This window comes from Phaethon lepturus, unplaced genomic scaffold (assembly GCF_000687285.1).
Source record: "Phaethon lepturus isolate BGI_N335 unplaced genomic scaffold, ASM68728v1 scaffold39190, whole genome shotgun sequence".
NCBI classification, from domain to species: Eukaryota; Metazoa; Chordata; class Aves; order Phaethontiformes; family Phaethontidae; genus Phaethon; species Phaethon lepturus.
This window is the reverse complement of record NW_010514762.1, coordinates 11,136-14,292: the sequence shown is the minus strand read 5'-3', so window position 1 is coordinate 14,292 and position 3,157 is coordinate 11,136. Positions and strand designations below refer to the sequence as shown.

The window sequence follows — 3,157 nt, the reverse complement described above, 5'->3', positions numbered from 1 at the left end:
TCCCTCAGGCGTGTTGACCGCACCACATCTGCCTGCACTTGTCTTGACTTTGTACCTGGATATCACGCACCACTTCCCCCCCATCTTGTTCAGCTGAGCCGTGAGCGCAGCCATCGCCTTACCACATATCTGAGTCCTTCGAGGAATCTCTCGTGGTGCTGGATGTGTTGGGCTTCATCCTCCGGGCTAGCGGCCGTGTAGATCATGCCACACGATTTGCAAACTATGGCACCAAAATGTTTCTGACCAGCGTCCTAGTGAGAAACAGAGCCAGCTAAACACTCCATAGCTGTTCAAAACCACATTCAGTTCAAGGAATGAGGTTGAGAATTCGCTCCAGCAACAAGCATCAAAGATTCAGGTATTTGTTTTCATTTGAATTTGTGAAGAGGAGGATGAGCTTTTGCTTATTTGCCGAATATTTAGAACTACACAATGAATGTATTATTTGGAATGAGCCTTGAAATAGAACAGCAACATCCTCCGGGAGGAAGCAATGTAAAAGAGCACCACAAATAACCAAAAGAAAACTCTTATAGTCTTTTTATCAGTTATCTAAAAACAAGCTCATTTTTCTCTCTGTCAGTCCACAGCGAGGGGAATAAAAGGCACTGAACACCGGCTGCGCGAGCAAACAGCAGATCGATCTTTAAGTAGCGAGGTGAAGCGATGCCTAGTTTGTTAAGGACTCGTCTTATTTCCCTGCACTGGCTGCTTTCCCCTCCCCACGTCCCAGTTTGGGCTTCCCCCCGTCACAGCACCCACAGCCTGTCCCCTCTCCCTCGTGGGCCCAGCGGTGAGGCGCAGGCGGGGTTGGAGCTCGTGGCTCGCCGGCCAGCTGTGTTCAGGGTAGCGATGGCTGCTGAGCAGGCACTGCTGCTTCCCTCTCAGCGCAGGCACTCCTCCGGGTTTCTCCCTTCCACAGAGACCAGTTTTCAAAACACTCAAAAATTTGTATCTGTGAGCTCTCAAATTTGACAGATATCACCCAAACCTCTCTCAAAGGATGCTAGAAAGGGGAGATCAGCAGAGGAGAATGATCACATAAGCTCTGTTCGCTCGGGAAACAGGCTTGAAAACGTCTGCATGTCACCAAGTGAGAACAAATGGTTTACTAAAAAATTACTCATCGCTGAGGGCGTATTTTCTGGAAAGGCATACGCGTGACGGCGACACGCGAGCCTCAGCAACACCGTTCTGGCCTCCTGCTGCTCCAGAACCGGAACTCCGCACTGAAGGGCAACAGCAGGAAGGCGGACGCGGAGCTACCGAAGAGGGACCGGCTGGTCGAGGGAGCGAGCTCTCGGGCGCGCATCCCCGCCTCGGGCGCGCACCCCCGCCTCCCGTGCTGCCCGGGCTGACGTTCGCCGCTGCGGTTGCAGTGCTGTGCTGACTCGGCTCGCACAGCGGGCCAGGAAGCCGTGGGAAAGGAAAATTATCCAGCCAAACTCACTCCTATAGCATCCATACAGGCTTGGCTGAGTTTCTTTTTGGGTTGTTTTTTAAATGTTATGTTCCATAAATCTCTTTTGAATTCTAAGATGTAATAAAGCGTTAGTCCCAGGGAAACCATAACGAAGTATTTCCCAGCTACTACCCCGTTCTCCTCTAGCGCTAAATACGTTAATCACTGCCCTGTTATGCTCGTTACAGCCTGGCTGGTTTGAGATTTACACGTGAGGAAGTCTTATCGGTTAGCCTGAAGACACATTTCTTGTTTCCTTCCCACCAAATCACCCCGAGGACCCAGCACGTCCCGAGGGGAACCTTACAATGATCATCTGATCTCTGGAGCGCTTGCAGAGCTCTTTCGCTTTCTTGCTTCTCTGGGAGGTGTGAGATGTTTTTGCTGGTGGGCTGGACCCGAACGGCGAAGTCAGTTCATCCAGTGTAGCCTGAGGCCTGAAAAATCATTTCGGAGAGATAAAAATTAGTCGCTGCAGACAAAAGTTAACATTACGTGTCGGGTACCAGGGCAGGGTACTGACTCTTATTACAGACAATAAGAACACCCCAAACTAAACCAGATACAGCAAAGCTTCTCGACAGCTCCGGTGCCAGCTCCTCTGCAGGAGGGAGGGAAGGAGGGGGGCTCTAGGAAGAGCCACAGCTGCACCAGAAGTTAAATAACTCCTGATTAAGCACCTCTCCCACTTTCACAGCCATCCTATTTCCCAGATATTGGAAATCCTGCAGCTCCTTGAACAGTCAAAGGGATACACAACAAACTGAGCAGCAGAGACCAGGGTCTGTGGAGTATGGAAACTGCAGGTGAAGAAATAGGTGCCCAAGTCCAGCAGCTCCCTCCTCAAACTGCTGATGACATGTGACTAAACGTGCAAAACGCTCCTGCGCAGGCTCCGGGTTTTCGGCAGTAAGCTGCTCAGCTCTGGCAATCTTGCACCCGAGTCTAACCGGGATCCAAAAAACCCAAAGTCTCCCCTAAACAGTCCCAGAGACACACTCCTAACTTGTTTAATTTGTGCCTAACATTACACCTATGATCACACACCTAAAACATGTCTACCCTTCGATGGGTTCAGGAGCCCGGTGGGTTCAGGAGGTCCCCACGATCGAAGGGCTCGGGGAGATGAACGCCGGGAGACGTGGCTATGGATCCCTGGGAACAGCAGCACGTGCCTCGTGCAACCCACAGCACCCCAGCTTGGCCTGACCAGCTCAGGGATCCCTGCCAGGCTCCTGGACAGTGCGACACAAGGCAGGGATAAGGGTCGTACCCTGCCAGACTCCGCGGGGCAAGTAGCATCACCCAAAAATCGTCTTACAAAGCTTCAAGCCTTCCTGTCTTGCCTGCGAAGTGCACACCACATCGGCACCACTCTCCCCTCGAGGCGGGGAAAGGAAAAAAAAACAGAATCTTTGGGTGGGAAGGGACTGTTAGAGACCATCTAATCCCACCCCTGCGGTGAGCAGGGACATCTTCACCCAGAGCAGGTTGCTCAGAGCCCCGTCCAGCCTGACCTGGGCTGTTTCCAGGGATGGGGCATCCACCACCCCTCTGGGCAACCTTCACCTCCCTCCTTGCCAAAAATTTCTTCCTTCCATCCAGCCTGAATCTCCCCTCTTTTAGTTTAAAACCGTCACCCCTTGTCCTGTGGCTCCAGGCCCTGCTGGACAGTCTGTGCCCCTCTTTCTC

General features: G+C 52.2%; 1 protein-coding gene across 1 annotated transcript in view; it reads right to left on the bottom strand.

Moving 5' to 3' along the window:
• Positions 1-122: 122 nt before the first annotated feature.
• Positions 123-3,157, bottom strand: part of LOC104626081 (N-acetyltransferase ESCO2-like) — a gene marked incomplete at its 3' end in the record, with an annotated part of 14,065 nt that continues 11,030 nt past the window's right edge. The window contains exons 5-6 of the mRNA XM_010293911.1: positions 1,773-1,902; positions 123-254 (exon numbers count right to left, since the gene is read on the bottom strand). Coding sequence (XP_010292213.1) covers positions 123-254; positions 1,773-1,902 — 262 coding nt within the window. The remainder of the gene's footprint in view (positions 255-1,772; positions 1,903-3,157) is intronic.